The sequence below is a fragment of the Hippocampus bargibanti genome, linkage group LG12 (assembly GCF_051943395.1).
Source record: "Hippocampus bargibanti isolate YZ-2025 linkage group LG12, ASM5194339v1, whole genome shotgun sequence".
NCBI lineage: Eukaryota > Metazoa > Chordata > Actinopteri > Syngnathiformes > Syngnathidae > Hippocampus > Hippocampus bargibanti.
The window spans coordinates 10,555,407-10,580,244 of NC_142745.1; the positions used below are offsets into that span (position 1 = coordinate 10,555,407).

The following is a 24,838-nucleotide window of genomic DNA, read 5'->3' on the forward strand; positions in this document are numbered from 1 at the left end:
GAAAGTTTCCCAAATATAAGGCATATACCACATTATAAGGCGCTACAGTACAGCCTGGGGTTATGCACAACTTCTTCTATGTACAGCGGGAAAAGGAGTCTGTGGCTGCTCACAGTATTCGCGTGACCGGTTGTGGCTCAATATTACTTCACATATAAGGCGTACCTCGGTATAAGGCGCAGGGTCATCTTTTGAAGAAAATTTTTTTGGGCGCACCTTATACATGAGAAAATAGGGTAAATGGCATGTTCGACAAAATATCCTTCTTGTTTATCAATCGTACCAATACAAATTCAATTTATTCTTCGTATTGCAGCATTGATCACAATGCCTGCCACGGTGGGTCTCTCCTCTGCTTGTATGTAGGCACGGCACAAAAGAAAAGTGACGCGTTCGGCTTCTGTCGCCCCTTTCCCTCCCTCGCCGAACAAGGAATTCCATTAAGAGTCTCAGACGGCGCGAGTGGGAGTTTGGGAAATCTCATTTAGTGTTTATCATGAATTAAAAATGGTATTGTTGGCAGCCAATCCTCTTAGCGTAAGCACTTTTTTGGAGAGGGACTGCCGCGGCGGAGTTATCTTTGACGGCACCACACACATGACGACGTTGATGATGTGCGTTTCTTCGGTGGCAGGCGAGCTTGGGGATGAAAGCCGTCACTCGTCCTCCCGTCAAGAAGCATGCTTGAAATGTGACCTAAATAAAAGGTGCGGCCTTCATTTTGCAGAAAGACGTGAACAAAGGCCAAAAACCAACAACTTGCTTGTGTTTAATAATTGGATTCGGTTGGCTATTATTTATTTCTTCCCTCTCTCTCTGTCTCATCACCCAACCCCCACCCCCAGGCTTCAACGCCATACAGCCTGGAATCGGAGTCTTTGGGGATGGAGTGTATGATCTCTGGAAGTGCCTCTCCAACGCTGGCAATCAACACTGTGACTAACAAGGTACTACAGGCGGCCCTCCAGCCTCCAGATCCCCCCCCCCCCCTAAAACGCACCTGGCTACGTAGCTGCACCCTGACCCCGCCCACTTGGTCAACCTCCTACTGAACAGTTTCCCTGTGGAGCACTCCGCACACGCACACCCTCACATGCCTAAAGCTTATCCACAACCCACACCAAAATACACACGTCGGAAACTGATCCTTGCACAACTGGCGCCTGTTGTCGAGCTCGGCAACATGATGCCCGCATGGGTGCTAGCAACACAAAACCTGGCTATCTGATATACTATACACTACACACACACACACAGGTAGATTTCTGACTCTGGTAACAAATGATGGCTGAAATGTGATTGGTTCAATGCTTAAATACAAAAACACACATCTAGAAGCAGTATAACCGGGGAAAAGTAATGAAAGGAAACTGAAAGACATTTTGGAATTATTTAATGAGAATTCATGGACAAAATATAATTAATGTCCGTCTGTGATTCTATATTTTTAGGCCAGCAGAGAAGGCTTTGCAGGCCTTGATGCTCCACCACTGGATTTTACCATATAAATATGGATCCAAGTGGGGAGAAGCAGTTTAGAATATTGATGGTTGGGGAATGTATCACTAACCTGAAAAAAAGTCCTTAACTTTTTGGCGTATTTGGAAAAAATAATTACAGTGATACCTCGGCTTACGAACGCTTTACATCACGAACTTTTCGCCTTACGAACAAAATTCGTGAGAATATATTCTTGGCATACGAACTAGTTTTCGGCGGACGAACCAAACTACACAGGTGGCTGGCGGACTAGTTTTCCACACCCCCTTTGAGTGGAGATGTGGTTTGCTACCGAGTGGAGTACTTTTGCTAGTATGGGACCGAAAAAGACCCCGCCACAGGCATGTGTTAAGCCGAAGAGGACACAAAAGAAAATTACGGTCGAGCAGAAGAAGGAGATCTTTGAAAAACACGAACGAGGTGTGCGTTTGTGTGACTTAGCGTCCCAGTACCAGTATGCTAAGTCGACCATTGCTACGTGTGGCTAAGGGTGTTTCTGTGTTGTCTAAGCAATGATCTCAGGCAAGAGAAGAGGTTGAAAAACTTCTGTTGATTTGGATTAATGAAAAGCAGCTAGCAGGGGACACTGAGTGAAGGGTATTATCGCCGAGAAAGCACGGCAACTTCAATCGGATATCACCAAGAGGCGACTACATCAACGAACATCACAAAGGTAAATAAAACGACTTTATTAAATAGTACATTTTATTTCTTTAATTACAATACAATAGCACATTTCTGATACATAAAATCAGGTATATTTTGTGTAGTTTTAAGGCTTATTTAGTAGAAATGTTTTATGGGGACCTGGGAACGGATTATTCTCATTTTTAATGATTTCTTATTGGAAATATTTGTTTGGCAGACAAACTTTTTGCCTTATACACACTTTCTAGGAACCAATTAAGTTCGTAAGCTGAGGTATCATTGTACAATGTCTTTTTTTTCAGTGCAGGTTAATTTAAATGTGTTCTTCCCATCAAAGAGATATTTCCAGTCAAAGATGAATAGATACATATCTCTCAAGTGGAACGATTCAATTCTACACACACATCTTTTAAATCAAAACTGATGCTCAATTCATTTTTTTTGTTATGCCCCTAGCTAACACCAAGTCTGTACTTTGTTTTTGTCAATTGTAAACGTCATATTGTGTTTCATTTGTTGGTTCACTTTTTCCCTCGACACATTGCACTCCATCTTTAAACCTCAAGTGTCAGATGGTGAGAAAAAAATGTGGACATTGTCTCCATTTCACGCGCTCTTTCCTTCACGCTTGCTGCCATGGCCCCAACATATTTCTTCTTGACTATGCCCCGGAGGCTAACCCAGTTTACATTGGATGAAAGGCGAGGATTTGAAGTCTCTTGGAAGTAGTGAGCCGGGGATTGTACGGGGGAAACCAATTGGCAGCACCTAGGTGGTCTCACAACAAAATAAATGAATGGCATTAAAATGTTGGATATAACACATTGTTGTGTGGGTATAAACTAGATGAAATAAGGGTGCAGTTTTTGTTTGGTTAAGAAAAAAAAAAGCTTAGGACTCCTCGCACATCCGGGAGTAATACTGCGGTGTAGGTGAGCTGTTTCATCGCGAGTGTGCCATTCACTCTGAAATTGAAATAGGCTTTTTAACCTTAAGCTCTCATCCTCCCGTCCCCCAATGGGGGTAGCTCTCAGGAGTACTTTTAAAAAGCCTGCAAGAGTCACTTATTCATTTGCAAGCGAACATTACCCAAAAAAAGAAGTGCGTACAAGCATGCAATCCTGAGTGTGAATGTGCTTGTGCGACGGGGGCCTCTTAAGCTCCTGAGTTGTGCGGCGAATGCCACCCGTGTCAGCGTGTGTTGTAACTTGTGCGCGCATGCATGAAGAGTATGTTAGCAAGGGCTTCCACTTGTTTTGACAAGCACCACCTATAAGCATAAATGCATTTTTTTCAGGAATCTGTCTGCTTTTTTTGCGCCCTCATGACAGTTAAGAATTCACGGCCATCTGTCCATCAAATGCCAAATCTTCACTCTGAACAAGATTAATTATCCCAAATTACATCAAGATATGCTTGCTCTTTGTCTGCCAAGATATTGCCTCTGACACCGCAATTTTTTGTTGTTGAATTCTGCTTGTATTTTTCATTAAATGTATTTATTAATATTGGGAGATTGTTACTGATTGTTACAAATTTAGCTTAAAATAAAAACAAAAGCCAGATTTCTGTGATATAAATACCATATTTTCCGGTGTATAAGGCACAGTGGTGTATAAGGCGTGCCCCAATGAATGGTGTGTTTTCAAACTTTTTCCATAAATAAGGTGCACTGAACTATAAGGCGCACCTTCAATGAATGAAAAATGTTTTCTAAATCTAATATGCACATATATAAAATGACAGTCCAAATAACCATTGTATATTTGAGTTAATGGTGTATGTATGTGTTACTTACGGGTTGGGTGAATGCTAGCATGTTTGGCTGCCGCTGCTCACCCGCAGAAAAACTTACCCTGGGACTGTAAAGTGCCATATTTTCCAAATATAATATATAAATAGATAAAAGTTTTTCAACTATAAGGCACACCACAAAATATGGCGCTACAGTTAAGGCTGGGTTTGCGCACTACTTCTTCTACAGGGGGAAATGGAGTCACTGGCTTGTGACAGTAGTTGTTGTGGCTCAATATGACTTCACAAATAAGACGCACCTGTGTATAAGGCGTAAATTTCTTCGTGTTTTGATTTTTCTTGCGAGGGTGCCGATAAAGCGCTGGTCCGACCTCTGGCAATGTTTTTCCCCTTCCACGAGAGGACAGCATTTCCCTTTTGTACAGCCGCCCGCCCCCATTTGCACCTCATATTACTCCAGACCCATATAGCTTATTTTAATCAACATACCTGAACCAGGATTCTGTTGCATATGTTCTCCAGGCAAATTGTTAAAAGAAAACAATGGTACCATTTACTATTTTGTTCCTGCTGCAGTAGACATGGACGTGCGCTATGTAAGTCAGCGCTGCAAACATGCGCTAGGCAGGCCACGCCTCTTTCGGCACAAAGTGCCAAACCACAGGAATTCCTTGTCTCTGTTTCTTCCCTTCCCTCCGCCCCCTTTTCTATTCCAGTCGCTTTCCCTCATTCCCGCCTTCGCAGACAGACCAATGGCAGCCACAGAAAGCCACCAGCGAGAATCTCTATTCTTTTCCGCGGCCTGTCATGCATTCCACTCTCTCTTTTTCTATTTTTTTTTTTGCTTATTGCCGTGTGTGTGTGTGCGTGTGGGTGTCTTTCTTTCACAAAGACCCGCATTTTTCCCATCCACTGAAGTGGCCATCAGCATTGGCATGAATGTGATGAAACTGTGGCACAGAGGTGTGATGGTGAAGGCTTGGAAGTCTGTTTGGCCTTTTCCTCTTCGCGCTGTCTTTGCAGTCCAGACACCAAGTTCAGCTTCGATTTCCCAATGTCTCATGCATTAGATCCAAATACATTGTGAACAAATCTTATTACAGTGCTGAGAGGGGAAGTAAGACCTGTTTGCTTGTGAGCAAAAATAAGCGTATACACATTTCAATAATTGGGTCATATTTGAACATTTTTCATTTTCAGATCTCATTAAAAGATTAATACTAGTGATTATACTTAGGTTAATGAAATTATAAGTGTTTATTTATTTTGTTTATTCATTCATTTGTTTTTTTTTTTACTTGACTTGAAATGCGGAAAGCCAAACAGTCAGTTATACAGTTATATCAGGTTACATGCACGCTTTGAATCGGGCCAAATTTGACAATTTCTCTCCCTCTTCAAATCTAATTTAGCGTGGACCCAATCCTGGAACATCTGTAAAATATTATCCGAAGTGATTTCCCTCTGGTGTGATAAGAGTAATGTATCTCGCTTTTTTTGTAATTGGAATTTGGTTGGAAAATTGTTGTCAATGTTTAAAATGGAGTATATGCACACTGCAAGACTCCAAACTAGGGTGCGGAAAATCATACTGGACCCTCCGCACCCTGCCCACCACCTTTTCCAGCTACTCCCCTCAGGCAGGCGCTACCGATCCATGCGCACCAAATCCAGCAGACATTTAAACAGCTTCTTCCCCCAAGCCATTAACTCTTTGAACAGTAGCCCAAATGGAATTGTATAGTGCCTCTTTGCAATTTTTTTGCTGATGATACTAGTGCAGCGTATTCGACCGGAAACAATTCCTTGTGTGTTCTACATACTTGGCAATAAAGATGATTCTGATTCTGATTCTGATACTAACAATCAGGTTAAATTTGAGGATTTTCTTTTCAACTTTTATGACCTTAGTATGCTTTTGCCCATTCATCAGATTATCCTGTGGTGTGTAAAGAGTCATTTTCTCTGTAGTCTAGCGCAGTGGTCCCCAACCTTTTTTTGCGCCACGGACCGGTTTAATGTCAGGCAATATTTTCACGGACCGGCAGATAAATACAACAAAATAAAATGATAGGCATGGAAACTGTTTTTTTTTCTTTATTTTAAATATAATAATAAATGTGAATCCATTGTGTATTTTTATACAACTTTATTAGCAGAGTATATATATAAATAATAAAACATAGTTCGGACTCAGACTCATATAATAAATAAAACGGAAATTATGCAAATTATTTATTCTTTCTGCGCGGCCCGGTACCGATCCGCGGCCCGGGGTTTGAGGACCTCTGGTCTAGCGGGATTGTAACATTTTTCAGATCAGTGTACTGTGGTGTAGGGTGTGTGAATACATTTGTGCCCCTTGACTGTCTTAACTCATTCACTGCCATGACACAAATTTATTCGGGAATTGAAAATATGCCGTAGAGCGCCATTCCCGAATTAGTTTGGGTTTTGTTTTTTTTTTCTTTTTACTTGGGTGCCGATAAACCGCTGGCCAGACCTCTGGCAATGGTTTTCCCCTTCCACAAGGAGGCAGATTTTCTTTTTTTTCTCATGTTAGCACGTTGTTCGAACTGTAGTTCAAGCGCTATATAAGCCAATATGGATGTATTGCATTGTATTTTGGACAGCCACCCTCATTTCAATCTCTCTTTCAATAACTCCAGACCCATGTCATTTATGAAATAGCTGATTTCTTCTGATGAAAGAAGAGAGTCTAAGGTTTCTTACACTACATTGAATGTTTATGTTGCCCTAAAACTCAGTAGTCTGTGGGTTCTGGAATTTGAGTGACAATGACAAAAACCCGGGCACTGGAGTGGACACATTTTTCCACGTCTGGTAGTGAATCAGTTAATACCACACTTGAAGCGGGGTACACACATATCGATAATTGGAATGAATGTCAGCATTACAACAATCGTAAATCATGTTTGAAAGGGATTTAGCAATGTCGTGACAATCAGGTTGAATAGTGTATTCTCCTGCCTCTCACCGGTCAGTCTTGGTAGTGCGAAATTTAGTTTGGAGGAGGAGACTATCACACGACGGTTAGCGTCGTCGAAGCGCTTGCGCAATCTTGCGTGTGCCTCCGTGTCATCCTTTCTTCATGCAGAAATGTGCACGCCACATGTATGCGAGTCCATGTTACGTTCCCTAGGGGTCTGCCTAAAACCACAGAGCGGCGAGGTATTAAAATAATCACACTTTACGGGTGAGCGGCGTAAAAATAGATTGCGGAGGGCGACTTTTACGACTTGACTGCGCATAACATTTATATTTCTGTGGCACCCTGTTTTTGATTAGCATGGCGAGGCCGATTTTCATCGAGTTCCCCTTCACGCTAATGAACACGAGATCCGAGCCCACACTGAGCGAAGGGAAGCTGCAGTCCCCTAATGAGCTCCTCTGTCTATCCTCCTCTCCCTCTGTTCGTTGAACCTTGTTGGGTTTAGCATCTAAGCTTCATCTCTCTTGCTTTTTTTTTCTCCCCTTCCCCCATCATGATTTTTCTATTCACCGGCGAGCATATTCAAAGCATCTAATGATGAGGACGGTCTGCTTTCTAACCAGTATGGTGGTCAGCCCGGCCAATCTGTTGCCTCTTCCTTTGTGGCCTCCGTGTCTTGATGACAAGACAAGAGAGGCTTCAGTATAGCGCCAAGTCTGTTCGCCTCTAGGCCACGGCCACTGCTGCCCCATTGTGCCCAGCACAGGGCCGGCTCTGTTCGTGCTCTTCTCGGTCACGGGTAGACAGGCATGCAATGCGCAGACACAAACACACACACTTACGCAGACCGATCCAAAAGAACGTTGGCAGTGCATTGCTGCCATTCCTTTCTCACACCACTTAAAAACCGGTCGCTATTTTCTGGATATTTTCAAACTCAATATGTGCGTCATTCTTAAAATGTTGATGATGAGCACAATTTATTCGGGAATTGAAAATATGACGTAGAGCGCCATTCCCGCATTTGTTTGGGTTTTGTTTTTGTCTTGTTTGGGTGCCGATAAAGTGCTGGCCAGGGCCTCTGGCAATGTTTTTTTCCTTTCCACAAGGGGGCAGCATTCTCTTTTCCCCATGTTAGCACTTTGTTCCAGCTTCAGCTGTTGTTAGGGCACTATATAAACCAATATTTATGTATTAACATATTTGACAATAAAGCTGAGTTTGACTTTTACTTTTGACTTTGCATTGTATTCAGACCCATATAATTTATAATAATAATAATAATAATAATAATACATTTAATTTCTAAGCGCCTTTAAAAACTCTTAAAGGACAACCGACGTCTCCGGACAAGTTGTGTCCATAATTTGTGAAATGGCTTCAAATGACTTCTACTGAGCGTTTTTTACAAAGATTCCACCTCATATAGCTATATTTTACGTTTTAAGACTCGCGCTGAATATTCCGGAAGTCTTGTTTTTGAGTTGGTGACGAGTCCTCACCCTATGTCACTGAAGGAACGCCCCTCACCGAGAAAGGACATACCTTGCATCACCTCAATGCATTTTGCGGTACTTTGTTGGGTCTGAAAACTTCGTGTTGATCCGTATTGATGGCGAAATTAGAAGGAAAACACATAAATAACGCAATGGTGAATCGTTGTATGTTACACCGAGACAACTCTTTGATATTCGTTGACAAAAATTCCAAGGTGAAGAATAAAACAATTTCCAACGCCATCTTCTGCATTTTCTGTGACACTGCACCTCAGTCTTGATCTGTCAAAATGACCCTGAAGACCTTCTTTAATCGATTGCAAACATTATACTTTCCCCTTCAGAACTATTTGAATCATATTCATAACTGGATGAGTAACAAGAAAGCATCTTTTCCAAATCTGAAGCCATTGTTTTGATTCTCGAGCAAGGCAAGACGTCTTGGGGTGACGTCACGAACTGGGGGCGGGACTTTCTGAAATTGCCCAATTCGCAGCTCAATTTTTTGCAGATTTTGGACACTTTAAGTCATTTTTATTGGTGTTTTGCATTTGACTAAAAATATCATACTGTGTGTTTTGGGTATTTTACATGCTCTAAAACGTTTTTCTGATGTCAGTTAAAAAACAAAAAAGTGATGCCGGTTGTCCTTTATGGTCACTTTACAGTCACAGGATTATTTTGTGCGGGTGAGCAGCGGCAGCCATTCGCGCCAGCGTTCACTCTACCTGGAAGTAACACAGCAGCAAAGTTATGAAAGGAAGAGAAAAGGAAAGAAAGAAGTAGAAAAACTAAATACAGGAGCTGCTGGAAAGGCAGCCACTATCGCGGCACCATCTTGAAGTAAAAAAAAAAAACATAAAAACTAAATAACAAATAATATGATAACACAAAGACTCAAAGAGTCATTCATTCTTCAGCACTTGCTGTACCCTCTCTGTGACATGAAGCAGTTCTAGATGAAAGAAGAGAGGATCAAAGCAATTTAGTAATTAACTCGTTTTTTTTCTGATGAAAGAAGAGAGTCTAAGGTTTCTTATGGTGCATTTAATGTTTATGTAGTCCTAAAACTCAATATTCTGTGACTCCTGGAATTCGAGTGACAGTGACAAAAACCCTGGCACGGGAGTGGACCCATTTTTTGCACGTCTGGGAGTGAATGAGTTAATATGGGAAAAAAATAATTATGCAAGTGTTTTATATGTGTCATGTACTGTATTTTATGGTGTATAAGGTGCACTCAAAAGCCTTCGTTTTCTTCAAAAGATGACCCTGATTGTATAAGGCATACAATATATTGATAAATATATAAAATTGCATTTTCTGTATAGCTCTATCTCTTGTTTCTATTTATAATTGTATTTTATTTATCATATAATATATATATTATTATATCATATATTTATATATATATTATATATATGATTATATAATATATATATATATTATATTGATATATATTCTATTTATAATTGTATTATTATTATTATTATTATTATTATTATTATTATTATTATTATTATTATTATTATTATTATTATACGCAGGTGCGCCTTATATGTGAAGTCATATTGAGCCACAAAAGGTCTCGCAATTACTGTCAGCAGCCACCGACTCCATTTCCCCCTGGAGAAGAAGACATGCGTAACCCAAGCCTCTACTCTAGTGCCTTTAATGTGATGTGCCTTGTACAGTAAAGTCTTGTTATATCCGATCCTGCGTGCATGTAATTTTCTCCTTGCGTTCATAGAAATAGTATCGTAATAAGCAGTACTATCGATATAACCGATATCGATATAACGAGACTTTACTGTATTTGAAAAACTTTTAGATACAGTAAAGTCTCGTTATATCGATATTCAAGGGAGTCCGAAAAAATATCGATATAACCGGGACTATCGATATATCCGACCCTGTTTGCATGTAATTTTCTCCGTGCGTGCATAGAAATAGTATCGATATAACCGGGACTATCAATATATCCGATATCGATATAACGAGACTTTACTGTATTTATATATTATATTTGGAAAACTTTTATCACTCACTTTATCCCCACTGCGTCTTTTATATGGAAAAGGTTTGAAAATACACCATTCAATGGGGATGTGCGTATACACCGGAAAATACAGTACATGAAGTGTAAGAACTTTGGGAATGTTTCTGTGGAAAAGACTAAATCTTTCACACCAACTGAGATCTACTCATGTCACAATGACCGTCACGCCCAATGACCGAGTTTTTACAACTTTTAAATCATGGCCTTACGCATGACTGCGAATGACTTTGACTTGAAGTTTGTCGGAGGATGATTAAGAATGTCCGGCTGAAGTGCTTCGGCTGGTTGCTGCCGCTCTCATGGAAAAGGTCAGCGTCAGCAACCACTCCGAAAATCTTTTGTTGGCTGTCTCAAACAAATTTGCGGTCGGTGAGCAGATGTAGTTGACATCGCCACCAACGTGACCTTTACTGATGGGAATGTCTCAGTTGTCTCCGGACTGCATCCAACGAGAACCACTCCTTTTTCACACACCCACACAGCCACACACACTCCCATAAAAGTGAAAGTACTCTGCTATTTTTTGACATTGTCTCACGTACACGCACACACCTGCGCTTCACACTAATCATCATTGGAATGCACCATAAGCAAGAATTGACATGACAATGTCATTTGCGTGTACCCAAAAGTCACGTGTTTGTGTAAATGTGTGTTTCAAGGTGGCAATCTACAACACGGATCAGGAAGGGAGTGACAGTCCGAGAAGCAGCCTTAATAACAGCCTCTCCGATCAGAGCCAAGCCTCCATCAATCTCAACAGTGTGGGCAGCGTGCACAGCTACACCCCGGTAAGATGGGGCGGCACATTTTTCTCCTTTATTTATTTCTTTATTTATACTTCGTTTTATGAAGGAGCCAGGAATCACTTGATCCAAAGTATGGTCGACTGGAGTGGATAAATGAATGCCAATGCTGGCAAGGGGCGCATCGACCTTTAAATAATAAGCAGTTGCCGCAATGAAAAGAGGAACAATAGCTGTTAGTTTCTTATGTACACGGAGTTGCACTAAAACATGTTTTCCTACTTTAACATAGCGCTCAAGTGGGTTATTGAAAACCAAATGATAAAAGGTGATGATCCAAATTTAAAACAAATTCAACGATTACATTATCTTGTATTGACAACTTCACTCGGATATCATCAAAAGGCAACTACATCAACGACCATCACAAAGGTAAATAAAACGACTTTATTATACTGTACAGTTTATTTCTTTAATAAACAATACAATATTACATTTATTATACGTAAAATAAGGAATATTTTGTGTACTTTTATGGCTTATTTAGTCTAAAATTATGTTTTATGGGGACCTGGGATGGGATTCTCATTTTTAATGGTTTCTTATGGGAAATAAATGTTTGGCAGACAAACTTTTCGCCTTACACACACTTTCTGGGAACCAATTGTGTTAGTAAGCTGAGGTATCACTGTATTGTGTTGCCAGAAATACATTTGTTTGTTTTTTTTCCCCTATGCTTTTCTGTTCTAGGCAAATTTAAACATAACAAAAAAATAATGATTTTTTTTAATGGTCTATATTAATCCATCATTAATTAACTAATTCACTGCCAGACATGTGCAAAATGTGTCCACTCCAGTGCCAGGGTTTTTGTCATTTTCACTCAAATTGCAGGACCCAAGGAATGTTGACTTTTATGAGTACATAAACATTCACTGCTGCGTTAGAAATGCTTTTCTGTTCGAGGCAAATTTAAACATAACAAAAAAAAATAATGATTTTTTTTAATGGCCTATATTAATACTTCATTAATTAACTAATTCACTGCCAGACATGTGCAAAAGTGTGTCTACTCCAGTGCCAGGGTTTTTGTCATTGTCACTCAAATTCCAGGACTCACAGAATAATGAGTTTTCGGACTATATCAACTTTCAATCCAGTGTATGAAACCTTAGACTCTCTTCTTTCATCAGAAAAAAAGAGTTAATTCCTAAATTATATGAATCTGGAGTTATATGACCTGAAAATGAGGGCGGCTGTCCAAAAAACAATGCAAACCATACGTATTGGTTTATATAGCACTTTAACAACAGCTCAAGCTGAAACAAAGCGCTAAAATGGAAAAAACGGAAATGCTGCTCCCTTGTGGAAGGTAAAAAACATCGCCAGAGGCCATGGCCAGCGCCTTATCAACACCCAAGCGTGAAAAAAAACAAAACCCGAACAAATTCGGGAATGGCTGCGGGACGAATAAAGGTATTCTGATTCTGATTCTGATGAGTTAAAAAATTGTAAAAAAAAAAAAAATTCCGTCTGGAGAACATATGCGACAGATTTCTGGTTCAGGTATGAGTATTGAAGACTCAGTCAGACTGCACTATTCACCTTTTTAAAAGCTACACAATGAAGTGAGGTGCGTTGGAGACCTGCTGTGCGTATACATATTTTATTTCATTTTAATAATGAGGAATTTTCGGGACTCAGCACATTGTAAAAAATAACCTACTTTGTCCCAGTGGGAAGGGTGTAATTTGCAAGATGCATAATCCCCCCCTCCCAACCCGCCTCGTTTTGTTGTTGTTGTTGTTGATGTTTTTGTTACATTCTCATTGTATATGCAGCAGCCAATGAGTATCTATGAAAGTCACACAGTGAAAATCAATACAAATCTAATCATCTATTTTTTTAATGTAACTGTCAAAGAGCAAGCCAATTAATAACATCGATTCTCAACAATTTCCATCCATTTTGAAGTGGTCATGCATGTGGGTTTCATGAAAAAAGAAAATCACTGCCTACCTTTGTCGAAAACTAAGCTGGAGGCATGGGTCACACTTTTGCAGCATGTTAACTATCGCAGTTCACACGTACCATTTTTAAAATGCTTCTCACTGCCCTCCAGATTCTCATTCTTTGTGCCCTCGTTGAATTTTACATGAAAACAAACCCGGAATGAGCATAATAAGAACAATAAAAGATTTACCACAACAGCTCTGATCGCAAGCTACAATTGCGGATTGCAGACCGCTAACAACTTTGGATGAACCAGTTCATGCGGCACCTTAGCTTAAAGTAACCTATTTTTTTCAAAATTATATTTTGAAATACATTTTGTAAAAGTGAGACCGATAGAATTCTGGGGGTGTCGATAAAGCGCTGGTCAGACCTATGGCAATGTTTTTCCCTTTTACGAGGTGGCAGCATTTGCCTTTTGTCCATGTTAGCGCTTTGTTACAGCTTCATCTGTCGTTAAAGCGCTATCTAAATCAATAAGTATTTATTGTATTTTGTACGGCCACCCCCATTTCAAACGCAGATAACTCCAGACCCACATAACTTAGGAATTAACTATTTTTCCTGATGAGAGTGAGTCTAAGGTTTCTTATGCTGAATTGAATGTTTATGTAGTCCTAAAACTCCTTATTCTGTGAGTCATGATTAGTCTTGTATTTTGCACACGATAAATAATATATGCTTTTGATTATTGTTACGATGTCTTTCTATATTGGTTGCTCCATCATTTGTGTTCAAGTATCTGTTGAGTGAAGCATGACAACATTTTTATGCCATTTGTTAGCCCATGTATGGTATTCACCATTATTGGTTTAGCAGTAATGGAGTAGACTTCAGAGCCACGTTATGTTATTGTTTTAAATACATAACACAACATCTTAAACGTGATCACAGAAGCCTGAGAAAGGGCTTCCATTTTCCTGAAACCTGTAGATACCCTGGTCGCATTCTCTTTGATCCACTTAGATATCCAAATGAAACAGTTGCGTTTACGAAACGTGAACTCTCTCCCACATTTCATCTGATCAGGACACCTCGGGAGGATGCGTTCAAAGAAGCCGGAGGTGAAAGGGAGCGTTTCGGGGTGGACACGCTCTTCAGTTCTTAGCTCAGGAAAGCGCGTAAAGGCAAAAGGGAGTTATTTTACCCGCACGCTTCTGGATGGCAGACAAAGGGACTGCTTTTCCCTCTGATGCCCTCCCACCAGAGATGTTCCCTCTCTTTGGTGTGGTCTTCCCATGTTCCCTCGCTCCAGGCGCGGGCTATCGATCGGCTTAACCTGATGGATGTGCTCGCTGGCTGGCTGTCTCGCGTGCTCTTGCAGAAAACACTCCAGCTTTATTATTACCTCTTATCCGAGCCACGGCAGGAGGAAGGTGTTAGCATGATGCACTGTGTTTATATATACTACATCCACAGCACCAAGCTTCTAATGAATTGTTTTTTTTTTCAATAATCAAGGATTAAAATAATCACAATCAGAAATACATTCACTGCCATTCACAAATTTATTCAGGAATTGAAGATATGAGGTAGAGCGCCATTCCCGATTTTTTTCAGGTTTTGTTTTTTCATGCTTGGGTGGCGATAAAGCGCTGGCCATGGCTTCTGGGAATGTTTCTTCCATTCCACAAGGAGGCAGAATTTCCCTTTTTTTCCATGTTAGTGTTTTGTTCCAGCTTTTGTTAAAGCGCCATATACTCCAATATGTATGTATTACATTGTATTTTGGACAGCTGCCACCATTTCAATCTTAGATAACCCCAGACCATATAATTTAGGAATTAACTTTTTTTTTTAAATGAAAAAAGAGAGTCTAATGTTGCACTGCATTGAATGTTTATGTAGTCCTAAAACTCAATTTTCTGTGGGTCCTGGCACCGGATTGGACACATTTTTGCACATCGTCTGGCAGTGAATGAGTTAAATGAATGAAAACTAGGCCTAACTTGTGGTCTGAGGAAATTTCGGTGTATCCTGCAGATGTGTGTGGTTGTTATCGGATTTCATTCGCATGTACAGACCCCGAGTCCCTGAATTATTGGGTCGCACACAGACACACAAACAACTTGATCTCCAATTGCTCACCTATGACCAATTACATTTACATCATCCGCAAGGGAAGCTCTTGCAGTTTACGCCCCAATATTATGCACTCTATTTCTTTCTCCGCGTGGCACTGAAGTATGCCGCTTGGATTGCCCGCGAATCAGTAGCACAAAACTCTGATTGAGATACTCTTAATAAATGGTAGATGTTTGCAAGTCTGGCATTAGTCTATCGTGGACTCAGGTCAAGTCTCACTTTTTTTTCACAGCACCTTTGAGATGATGAATCCCTTTGATTCAAACATGTGGCTCGTGGGAATGCCTCTTTTCTTTTTCCATCCAGCATGTGACATTCAAGTGCCTGGACGAAAGGGCGGCTCATTTGTACAAGCTGTTGTTATTGATTTTCTTTTAAATACATTTTTGTTCAGCCACCTGAGCATTGGATTAAGTGCCGATGCCAATCAACCTCATGATGTTGTGTGTGAGTGTGAGGCAAGGTGTCAAGAATTAACCTGTTCCATCATAAGTATACTGGGCCAAGTGGCAGTGTCACCACTTTAGTCTCCGTTCAAAAAAAGCTTCATGTTGGAACTAGTTTTAGTTTAAAAGCTTGGTGGGAAAACCTAGTGATATGATTGAAATGTGAATTTATGCATTTATTTTTAAGAAATCTAACTAAAGTGTACACATTTAAATATGTCAATCATTATCTTTGAAAGTACAGCTGCAGATGATTTGAAAGGTTTAAGGTAAAAAAAAAATATATCCAATTTTACAAAGTGGGTCCGGATAACCCATGCATTTTTTTCAAGTTTTGTCAAGGTAGTTGAAATTCATTAATTAGAGCTTATTTGGTCATGATGAAATCAGATCAATGGGCAGTACATGTAATAAGACTGGCTGTAAATATATATTTTCTTGTCAAGCAATGCCCCAATTCGGTGGAATGGCTCTTAACTCATTCACTGCCATTCCTGAATTTATTCTGGAATTGAAAATACGACATAGAGCGCCATTCCCGAATTTGTTTAGGTTTTGTTTTTTCTTGCTGGGGTGCCGATAAAACGCTGGCCAGACCTCTGTCTGTTTTTTTCTCTTCCACAAGGGGGCAGCATTTCCCTTTTTCAATGTTAGCACTTTGCTCCACCTTCAACTGTTGTTAAAGCGCTACATAAGCCAATATGTATGTATTGCATTGCATATTGGACAGCCGCCCTCATTTCAAGCTCATATAACTCCAGACCCATATAATATAGGAATTAACTCGTTTTTTCTGATGAAAGAAGAGAGTCTAAGGTTTCGTACGCTGGATTGAAAGTTGATGTAGTCCGAAAACTCAATATTCTGTGAGTCCTGGAATTTGAGTGACAATGACAAAAACCCTGGCACTGGAGTAGACACACTTTTGCACGTCTGGCAGTGAAGGAGTTAAGTGTAATTATTTTAAGCCTGGTTTTGGTATGATCCAATCATCCTACATATTCTCTGTGAACCAGGAAGTGGCTTGCTGATACTTGCACTGCACCATATATAAAATATTCAAATGTTGTATATTGGCTTCTGACAGTAGCAACCGCTCTGAAGTTTCCAACGTATTTTTCATTTGCTTATGAAACAAACAAACAACAATTTTGAACTATTCCATTGCTGCCTTTGAGGGTTCAATGACCAGAAAAGTGCAGTCAGTATTTCTGAGAAATCATTTGTATAATTCATGAGCATGTTTCGTCATCCGCAACGTACACAAATTCCTCTGCGGACTGCAAGCCCTCCAGCAGTGAAACTTGAGCTTAACTCCTTGTTTCCTTTCACAGTGGCCTGTTTTTAACTTTTTTTTTCCCCCATAACTTTACAATTGTCCTTGCTGCCCACCAGGTGACCAGTCATCCCGAACCCGTGTCCCAGTCCCTGAGCCTCCAGCAGCCCCAATCCCAGTACAACATGCCCGACAGAGACAAGCAGCTCATGTTCTCTGAATTTGAAGATCTCAGTGCCTCCTTCCGCAGCCTTTACAAGACCGTTTTTGAGCAGTCCTTCAGCCAGCAAGGTCAGTGACATTTCAACACTTGTTTTCGTCATTGTAGGTGGAAAAAGTTCATGACTATTTCCTGTGCGATCAGGTACTGTCTCATACGCGATTATGTCACCTAATGTATGTTGCCAACTATTTAGAAAATATCAAGTATACAGAAAGATTTGCTGAGACACACCTCAGATGTACTTTTAGAAGCTCCACAAGCTATTCAAAACCAATGGTTTTGTCTACTTTTGTTGTGTTTTGTTTGCAGTGTTGTTTGTTTCTGTTGCTTTGTATGTTTGCATGCCATTTGAATTAATAAAAAAAAATAAAAAAAAAAAAAAGTGGAAAAAGTTTGAAAATACACCATTCATTGGGGTTGCACCTTATACTCCGGTACGCCTTATACACCGGAAAATACTGTATAATCTTGACACCAAAGTACAGTATGACTAAAAAAGAAATGATAAGGATGCTTGTACACAATGAGGAATGTGAATAATCTTATATTGCTGAGATTGTTTATTTGTTTCTAGTTGTTTTTTTTACACCATATGGTGTAATGTCAGCAGTGGTAAAGAAGTAAACCATGGGAAAGTTGTTTTACAAATGAGCATGTTGTAATTTCTTTTCACCCTTTGATGGGAACATTTCCCCCAACTATCTGTGGCAGAGCAGTATCATCCCCATGCAAATGACGTCGCAGCGAACGCACAAACCACTAGCGCTGTTAGCACAAGCCGTCTCCGGGACGAGTTTTAAGCAAACCACACTGGATCAAAGAACTTGACGTTCGACAAACACACTGATTCACTCGCCAAGTAGTTGCTAAGGAATGTGGGCTACTGGTGGTGTGAAAAAGTTGGAAAACGTAATACAAATGGAAACGTGATCTAGCTTCAGTTTTCAACTGCCGTACAGAGCTTTTAAGAGCCAGTACTGTTCTGGAAAAAAAAATGGCACTTGTGTTTGGTTTGCTCAGTTTGAGCTGCTGATGTTTGTATAGAAATGCGATTCAACACTTATTTTCAGAACGACAAATACTCACAGCAGCATCTTTGCTTCAGTTGCTTGCTAAAATAGATTTAAATGAAAAAAAGCCACATTTTAGGCCAAATAATGTCATAAGATTGAATGCTAGACTTTATCCTAGCTGACTTGGGGTCAGTAAGTAGGGTACACCCTGAACTGGATTGCATTAGCCTTTTTTTAGTCTTGCAGTGGAGACATTTACATTTCACAGCACGAAAGTGGTGAAAGTAGAGGAAAGGAAAGGAAGAAGTAGAAAAAAATACAGGAGTTGCCGTAAAAGCAGCCACTCTTTGCGGAGCCATCTTGAAGTCAAAACAAACTAAAACTACAAAACTAAATAAAAATGATGTGACACAACACAAAAGACACAGACAGTCATCCAATCTTAAGCACTTTCTGCACCCTCTTTGTTGTATGAAGCAGTTTAGTTGAGGAGAGGATCAAAGTGTCCTTTTCACCAGTGGATCAGGGTTGATGTGCACGTCTGCTACAAGCTAAATGTTGAAAGCAAACAGGAAGCTGTATCATCCATTGACTGAAAGACTGTCTCAGATCTCCTGTCCCACGTAAATCCGCTTCAATTCCAAGCCGCGGTCGCTCCACATATACATCAATGTATATTTTTTACAAAGGCATAATAACTCTCTATAAAAATTGATTAGTGTGCCTCAAATTTTTTGAATTGAGGCAAATGAAAAAGCCACAATTAAGGAATTTGTGTTTATTTTTTGTCAAATTGCATGAAAATCCTGCTTGCATCTGTTTTTCGTCAGAATTGAAATGTTTTCGCCCATGCAGGCCGCGGCTCATCCAGAAAGTATGTCCAATCCCCTTTGTCATTCCGTTATGTTGAGCTTTATCTGTCATGTTCTGTCATGGAGACATGTTCAACTGTAATATGGAGCAGCAAAGTGAGTGTGTGGATATGTGGATATGGAGCATGGCTTCCCCCCCCCCCCCCTCCCATAAAAATGCCTGTGGAAGAGTCCCAATTGTACAAAACGCAGTTTTTCTCCTAATCTGATTGACTGATAAACAAAGAGCATTTGACAAGCGGGTTACCAGAAAAGTCGTCTGAGCTTTCTGTGCATAACCTACTTTTCACCAATCAAATGCATTTCATGCTTTTTTTCAAAGAGCTCCCACTCCCTTTAATCTATCATCTGTGTTTCATTAAGGTTGCTACTTTTTGTTTGTTTGTGTACATGCGCGTCCATCCCCTCATCAGACAAGCCTCAGCAATTAAAAAGCATAAATAATCGAGCTGGAGAATTTCACACACGGGCCGCGGTGTCGATAGCGAGCAAATTCGCCAGCTTTGATAATAGGTAATGAGCTGGCATTGTTATTCCGTCGCTGTGTTTAATTGCTTTCTGTACTTCTCCATTTGGACAATGGCGGTTTTGATAAGAGAGATGCACCTTTGGCAACTATGCACACAGTGGTATGACAATTGTGGAAGATGAAGAGCACTTCAATGACGGGGTTTCAATGTTCATATGGAAGAGGGTGGACAGTGTTTTAGGAATTTGTATTCTTTTTTTGGGGGGGTGACATAATGGGATATACAGTGATACCTCACCTTACGAACTAAATTGGTTCCCAGGAAATGACGTCAAGCTTGTCCTTGATTTTTGAAAGGCTTAAAAATGAAATGTATTATTATTACTTTTATAAGGGATGGTATTGTGATCTTCAGTGAAAACTCCTGGGATGAGGGGACACTTTAAGACACGAGACAATGGCACTGAAAAGACAATGAGTGGCGGAAATGAAGATACTGGGGGCTCTGAATAGGTTAGATGTTGAATAAGAACTGCAGTCCAGAAATAAGGTGGTCGGTCTCTTGCTTACGAGTAATTTTATTGACCTTCTCGTTTCAGAATCCACAGCGCAAGCGTAGCTGGCATATTTGTGAAATAGATGGCCATAATCGTCACTAATAGCGCTATGTGTTTTGTTTTGTAGGTCTGATGGGAATACCGTCAGACGGATCGCAGCAGACCCACACGTCCTGCTCCTATCAGCACTCCCCCGGCGGCGGCATCAGCACGCAGAACAACATGTCCAACAACCAGTCCAACAGCCACTCCAACAACAGCGGCCAGGTGCCCCTCTCCCACGCGGCTCAAGCCCACCCCGGACACGGCTCCCCGCACGCTCAGCACCTCCCGCAGCACGCCGGCGCGCACAATCAGCATCCGCCACACGGCCAACACCCGCCACACGGCCAGCACCCGCAACAGCACCCGTCCCACGGCCAGCACACGCCGCATCCCGTCCAGCACGCGCAGCACGGACAACACCCTTCGCAGCATCAGAGCCTCTCCCACCAGCCGCATCCGGCCCAGCAGCAGATGGCCTGCAATCCAGGTAACATGGCCTGAAAACCCCCCGTGTTTCTCTTCGCCCAATTCATCATCTGCGCACGGAACAGAGGAACTTTCTAAAATCTCCTCTACATCTCATTTGTAGTCACTAAGCGTGGAGAAGCTGTTCTTGGGGTGAAACAATAAATCATAGCCTTATTTCTTATCCGAGGCGGGAACAAAGCCAAAAAACAACCCTGTGAGGGTTTTGCACAGCGAACTGGCTCCTCCTCGTGGTCACTTTGTACACTGTTGTTCATCATAAACCTACTCAATAATAATAATAATAATAATAATAATAATAATCGTAATAATAATAGTAATATTAATAATAATAATAATGATGATAGTAATAGTAATAACCATACTAATGTTAATATTATTATTACAGTAAAGTCTCGTTATATCGATATCGGATATATCGATAGTCCCGGTTATATCGATACTATTTCTATGCACGCACGGGGAAAATTACATGCAAACAGGGTCGGATATATCGATAGTCCCGGTTATATCGATATTTTTTCGAACTCCCTTGAATATCGATATAACGAGACTTTACTGTATTAATAATAAATAGTAATAATAATAACAATGTGATTCTTATTTTTATGTCGCATTTATATTTATATATATTTATATTATATTATTATATTTATATATTTTATATTTATATTTATTTATATATATATATATATATATATATATATATATATAATGTTATGATTCTTATTCTTATGTAACATTCTATATTATTATTATTATTGTTGTGGTTGTTATATTAATAATATTATTTATTATTATTATTATATACATTTCATTTATAAGCACCTTTTCATGTACATTCATTAAGTTCGGGCTTTTTTTGTGTCACTCGGAAAAGCCTAACATCCCAATTAAATATTTCGATCATAAATATACCCCAGATTCTTTCATGTTTGCTTCATATTTGATCAAAATCCCAGGGATTTTTTTTCAGTTATTTCCACGTTAAATGATGCTTTAGAAATCTTGAATGAAAATCTGAAATGCTCTCTATGTATTTTGCGATAATAATAATCAAGAGGTAAAAAGATCTATGGTAAATCTTCAAAAATATTCTTCACTCAAATGACATTCGTCTCCAAAATGTTTGCATTTCTCTTTAGATATTATTGTTCAAGTCGTTCACCCAAAATATTTGTTTACATTCAATTCTGATGTCACAATCTAGTCAACAAAAAAAATCTATTATTTTCTATTAGAATTTTACACAAAATCGCCCCCAAATTTCTGTTTGATTCAATTTTATTGTGAATTCAGCAATTAAACTTTAATCCCGAAATTTCCCCCCAAATGCTTATTATTCTGTTTGTAAAACTGGTGCCTGGTCAGAAGCTTCAATGTTAGTTACATAAATGTAATTAGAGCAGTAATCTGTCACTTAATATCGGATGCCATTATGTTGTAATTCTTAATATTGTAATCCCTGAGATGAAGACATTTTAAGTATAAAATAGCATCAATTATTAAACTTTGATCACGACTAAATAACAAAAAGTGATGTGTTTCGTTCTCTGTCCTCATTTAATCACGCTGCCATATTCAATCTTTTATATTATATTATGCTATCGATGTTTTTGCAGGTTTACTCTCTGACTGGTACTCCAATCTGGATGCACTGAAAGAAACCTGCCGCATTGCGAGCAGCTATAATTGGGCAGATGTGGACTTGTCACCTTTCCAAGGTAGAATCTTTAATAGCAAATAGTGTCAAATCTCCAAGACGGAACTGCGGCTTGACTTCCTTTTCCCCCCTATTTTGTCTGCTCAGGATTACGAGAAAGTATGAGGCAAGCCGAGTTGAACAATTGGTCGTTGGAGCCCACACAGATTGCCGACCTGTGCTCGTCCATCAACCAGTTCTTCGCCCGCACCGGCGTCATCCCGCCGCAGGGGACCGTGCAGCCGCCCGTCTGCCACGCGCCCATGCATCCAAACAAACCCAGCCAGCACCTCGGCACAGGTTTGACACCCGACACCTATCTTGTGCCAACAGTCGTCAGGCGCTGGCTTGTATTCTGACACTTGTATCATTTGTACACATATGGATGACATGATACAATCAGGGACATTTTGCTACTAAAGCTGCACTGCGCTTGGATTGGATTGAATTGGATTAGCCTTCAATAGTCTCGACGTGGAAAAATTCACATTTCACAGCAGCAAAGTGATGAAAGTAAGAGGAAAGGAAAGGAAGAAGTAGAAAAACAAATACAGGAGCTGCTGTAAAGGCAGTTAATCAGTCATGCAGCACCAAATGTATGTTTTTAAAGTTATAAATGAAATGGAATTCTAAAAGTGGATTGTTCAAGTTTGACCATATTTGTACACAATAGATACAAAGAGTCTACACACGCCTGTGTAAATGCGAGATTTTTGTGAAATTATGAAAAAAAGAAACAACAATTAACTCTTTCACTGCCAGACGATGTGCAAAAATGTGTCCACTCCAGTGCCAGGGTTTTTGTCATTGTCACTCGAATTCCAGAACCCACAGAATATTGAGTTTTAGGACTACATCAACATTCAATGCAGCGTAAGAAACCTTTGACTCTCGTAATTCATCAGAAAAAAAGTTAATTCCTCAATTATCTGAGCTTGAAATGGGGGCGGCTGTACAATAGGCAAATGCTGCCCCCCCCCCCCTGGAAGGGTAAAAACATTGCCAGAGGTCTGACCAGCGCTTTATACCCCCTGCAAGAAAAAAACCAAACCCAAACAAATTCTACAATGGCGCACCACGTCATATTTTCAATTCCAGAGTACATTCAGGAATGGCAGTGAATGAGTTAAGATACTTTGTCTGCAAATTTATAACCTAAACCACTCAATCGAATTTCAATATTGTAATCATTAGGCAGCAGTAAAAATGAACAAATCTGGTTGCACGATGATTGACACTGCTGTATAACAAGGATGTCAAAATATTCCAAACATTCAAACTCTTATTCAACGCCATCAAACATCTGCCACGATTTACGGTGACGAAGGCTTCATTATTGGTGTAGTCTTGCAGCTTCCAATGTACATACACTGTTTGCTATGCTTGTCTGTCTTGTCAGGAAATCTCTACATGGACTCCAGACAGAGCATGTCCATGATGGGACCCCCAGGGTATCCCCACATGCCCCCCATGAGCAGCGCAGGACCCACTATGACTGGTGAGAATTAAGACAGGATTCCAAAGTTGCCTCAGGTCTTCCTGTGTGGAGTTTGCATCCAGCCTCCTACATGACAAAAAAACATGCATGTTTGGTTCATTCAAAACTCAAAAATGTTCATAGATTATAAATTACATTTATTATTATAATATTATTATCGATCTGAGTGTGGGTGAGTGCTCTGTAATGTATCTTTGCCCTTTAATTGGCTGGTGAGCGGTCGAGGGTGACCGCAGATGTCGCCCAAAAGTCGGCTAGGTGGAGGTTCCATTATAGTCCCACCTCGACTGAGTAAAAATGAAAATGAATGAATTTAAATACAGACACTCCCCAACTTACGAACAAGATACGTTGAGCGGTCGTTCATAAGGTGAATTTGTTTGTAAGTTGCTTCAGTGCTAGATTTTGCATGGGATGTATGGTTAAGGTTTATATAAGTATATATCAGGCTTGTATAGGTAACCTGTATTGATTTGTACTGAAAATTAAACATTTAATAAAATATATGGACAATTGGACAGAATACTACATATGTCAGAGCGCGAGAGAGATGAATAAAATGAAGTTTAGCTTACTTTTGGAAGATGTAGTTAAAGGCCAGGTAAACTTGCAGCGGCTTCAGCTTGAAGCTCCCGTCAGCTTTCTCCCCTAGCATTAAGGTTCAGCGATCTTTAGCCGCTTTAGGGCATTGTCTTCTCCTCACAGCTAATGTAGGTCTTCTCAAGCATTTTTTCCAAGAAAGTACTTGCCACCCTCCTCTATGAAGCACTACTCGGAAATACATACAAAATCTAACTTACTGCATCTCTGTCCGAACATTTTTCGACACACCCGCAACGGACAGTTAGGACGCCGGGAAAAAAAATAATTGGCACCGCCCTACCCACTCTCAAGGACTTGCACACTGCAGGAATCAAAACAAGGCCGCGGAAAATCCTACTGGACCCTCCGCACCCTGCCCACCACCTTTTCCAGCGACTCCCCTCAGGCAGGCGC

The 24,838-nt window shown here is 40.2% G+C and overlaps 1 protein-coding gene across 2 annotated transcripts in view; it reads left to right on the top strand.

The window, feature by feature from the left end:
• The window catches only part of foxj3 (forkhead box J3), a 109,659-nt gene that overhangs the window by 77,050 nt on the left and 7,771 nt on the right, over window positions 1-24,838 (top strand). For both annotated transcript variants that reach the window (XM_089010450.1, XM_089010452.1), the window contains exons 5-11: window positions 846-947; window positions 11,074-11,202; window positions 17,097-17,268; window positions 20,239-20,643; window positions 22,265-22,366; window positions 22,453-22,644; window positions 23,744-23,842. In XM_089010450.1, the coding sequence (XP_088866576.1) occupies window positions 846-947; window positions 11,074-11,202; window positions 17,097-17,268; window positions 20,239-20,643; window positions 22,265-22,366; window positions 22,453-22,644; window positions 23,744-23,842 (1,201 nt within the window). The remainder of the gene's footprint in view (window positions 1-845; window positions 948-11,073; window positions 11,203-17,096; window positions 17,269-20,238; window positions 20,644-22,264; window positions 22,367-22,452; window positions 22,645-23,743; window positions 23,843-24,838) is intronic.